Source organism: Aphanomyces astaci (genome assembly GCF_000520075.1).
Source record: "Aphanomyces astaci strain APO3 unplaced genomic scaffold supercont1.410, whole genome shotgun sequence".
Lineage (NCBI taxonomy): Eukaryota > Oomycota > Saprolegniomycetes > Saprolegniales > Verrucalvaceae > Aphanomyces > Aphanomyces astaci.
Window position 1 is genome coordinate 776 of NW_009798673.1, and position 3,256 is coordinate 4,031.

The 3,256-nt window shown below is 50.7% G+C and overlaps 1 protein-coding gene across 1 annotated transcript; it reads left to right on the top strand.

The window, feature by feature from the left end:
• Positions 1–1,196: 1,196 nt before the first annotated feature.
• On the top strand, positions 1,197–3,223 carry H257_19215 (hypothetical protein; the record flags this gene model as incomplete). The annotated part of the gene is made up of 3 exons (XM_009848363.1): positions 1,197–1,877; positions 2,148–3,131; positions 3,197–3,223. The coding sequence occupies 3 exons, from the start codon at positions 1,197–1,199 to the stop codon at positions 3,221–3,223; spliced, it is 1,692 nt and encodes a 563-aa protein (XP_009846665.1).
• Positions 3,224–3,256: the final 33 nt, after the last annotated feature.

Genomic DNA, 3,256 nt, shown 5'->3' on the forward strand with positions numbered 1-3,256 from the left:
GAGTTATCGGCATAATTCTTGTGGCCCCTTGGAGCTATTCATTTTGAGCACTTCCGGGGCACATATCACTTCACATATATACTACGTAGTATTAGATTACAGAACCACCTCTGACCAATTGAACGAGCTATTGTGCTGCCTCAGATTAACTCTCCAGCCAGAGTTATTGACATGTACGTTCATTCCTATCGTATGCATTTATATTCTACTGTATCCCTTGCCACCATCCGATTATTGATTACCCTGGACTACGCAGTGTACGTACCAACGATTCAGATGTAGTTCAATTCCCTTTTTAAGTACCTTGATGCGCAGTCGCATCACTCGAGATTCTACCTCAACACATGAGTTGACAGGTGGCGTATGTTCTGTTGTTTTCAGCAAAATTTATGTGGCAGGAATGTAAACTCGTCGGGGGGAAACGCACCAAGCAACTGGCGGCTACTGTGCTGCTGACGGACGTTGGCTGGAACGACATCCACGTGGCCGCACTGGAAGCCACCAAAAAGGCGCTGGCCAAGGTGGTGGAGCTCAGTCATCCCAAGTCAGAGATGCGGCTCTGTGTTTGCTGATGCCTCCGAAAAACACTGAGGTGCAGTCATCACCCAAGTTCCACCCGACCAGTTGAATCGGCAGTTTGAAGCCCAATCCCACGAGCCCCTCATGTTCCTGAGTGGGACATTCACGGGGGCAGCTGGACGCTGGGCCATTGTGGAGAAGGAAGCCTATGCCATCGTGGAAACACTGGTGCGGGCTGACTACCTGTTGCATCCTGCCGCTGGTTTCAACCTCTACACTGACCATCGGAACCTGAAGTTCATATTCTACCCGACAGCTCTTGTGGCTTCTGTACCAAAGTACACCGCCCAGAAGTTGGAACGTTGGGCCCTGCTGTTGATGGGTTACAGATACGAGATTCGCGACATCCCTGGGGAGACAAACGTGTGGGCCGATCTGCTCTCGCGTTGTGGATCGCCTTTGATGTCCATTTGTGCCATCGTTGTCTGCATTGCGCTAGCGTATCTCGTGGTGCACCCAGACCTTTGGGGGAAGCCCTACACTCTGCCAAGCCAAATGGTTTCCTGCACTGGGACTATCTGTTTATGGGAGACCCCAAGACAGGCGACAAGTACCTGTTCGTGATAAAGTGTGACGCCAGCAAGCTGGTGTGGCTATTTCCATGAATGTAAGCCACGATGGTGTTTACCAAGGACTCTCTGCCTCAGTGGTTTGCTGTGTTTGGGGTGTGCTACGAGTGGGTTTCCGATCAAGGCACCCATTTCAAGAACCAGGTCATGACTGACCTGCAGCATGTCCTTGGCGCCCACCACCATTTCACCACTGATCGCTGTCCATGGGCTAATGGGACCGCCGAGGTGGTTATGAGTCAGCTTCTACGCCTGTTTCGGGCATGCCTCAGTGAGTGGCGCATGGCGACGACCCAATGGAATCAGATCCACATGGTAGTCATGCTCATCATGAACCGGCTGCGCTCCCCATCCCTTGGCGGCGTGGCCCCCGTGACCGCTATGTCCGGCCGTCCAGCTATGTCACCCTTGGACACCATCATTCTTCCTGGGTCTCTCAAGTCTGCTACGTTGGCGGAGATCGAGTCAATGCAACGTGCCAACATCAACCGAGCACGTGAACCCATGGATGCTATGCACAAGGAGATGAATGCGACAAATTCGTTGAAGCGTGACCGAGCCTGCAAGACCCATAACAAGAAGCGAGGCATGCAAATGGGCCAATTCGTTGTTGGATATTACATGTTCTATCAAGATGTGTGGCAGCACCATCGTGCCAAGTTGCGGACCACATGGTGCGGCCCTGCTGTTGTGACAGCTGTGGCCAAACCATGGAACAAGGGACTTCAAGTTTCTCCGACATCTGAGAACTGTGAATTTCCCCCAATCCTGGATTTTGATTGGCTCACTCCATATTTCATCCTGATACTGACCAAAAATCAGGTTTTCACCTTTTGGACCACATCCGAACATCTGCGAACATACATTAGAGAGATTTCGGTGACACACAATCCGTATCCTTGTCCTTGAAAAGTCGGGGATGCGGAAAGGAAAAGGATTGGTTAGTGCTTTATTTCGCCCTATAAATAGAGTCCCTATCCTTAGATTTTTGATCATCAGTGCGGTAAAAGTGTCATGCTCTCATCGTCGGATCTTGCTGCTCTCGTTCGACGACGACGCTCCATGTCATTGCGCCGTCGACTGCTGTACATGGAACAACTCTTTGCCACCATTGAGCGACCGATTATCCCGGACATTAGATTCGACATTTCAAGCCTGAACAACACGGACGCAATTCTCAAGTTCCGTTTCGACGTGTGTGGTATTCAAAAGCTGACCACGTTGCTCAAAGTGCCTGGTGTATTCATAACCTCGTCATTGGATCGTTGTCATGCTGCCGAGGCCTTGTGCATTGTTCTGTTCCGGCTCTCCTACCCCCGGCGATACATCGACATGGTGGACTTGTTTGGCAGATCCCGCGAGTCGCTTTGCCGTATCTTCAATGGCATGGTGGACTCTTTGTACGACACGTGGAAGCAGCTCATTTACTTTTCACGCGCTGTGGCTCTCTCGCGCCTTGACGACTACAAATCGGCCATTATTTCAAAGGGATCCCCCGTGACCAGCATCTTTGCATTCATTGACGGGTCGAAAATTCAAACATGCCGCATCACTCAATCGCCTGGCTTGGAAGCGACCCCCGACTTACAGCGCTACATTTACAGTGGACACAAGCGGATGCATTGCCTGAACTTTCAGGCTTTGACTGCGCCTGACGGCTTGTGCATTCACTTCTGGGGACCCATCGAAGGCAGCCGCCATGACACGACACTACTGCGCGAAAGTGAGCTTCTCGCCTATTTGGACAAACATATCGCGGATTTTGGTGGCTCATACATCTATGGGGACCCGGCCTACGGCTGCATTCCATGGATAATGTCTGGATTCAAAGGCAAGCAAATCAGTCAACAACAACGAGCGTTCAACGGTGCCATGAGCCGTGTGAGATTGGCCGTTGAGTGGTCGTTTGGACGAATGAAGACACTTTGGCCAGCCATCACGTTTAAAATGCAGCAAAAGATCATGCTCCAAAATGTTGGCAAGGTAGTGTGCCTGTCGATGCTTTTTACAAATTGTAGCTGTTGCTACAATCGGGGCAATCAAATCAGCTCGTACTTCAACTTGGAGCCACCTAGTCTAGAAGAATATCTAATGCTACCTTCGAATTG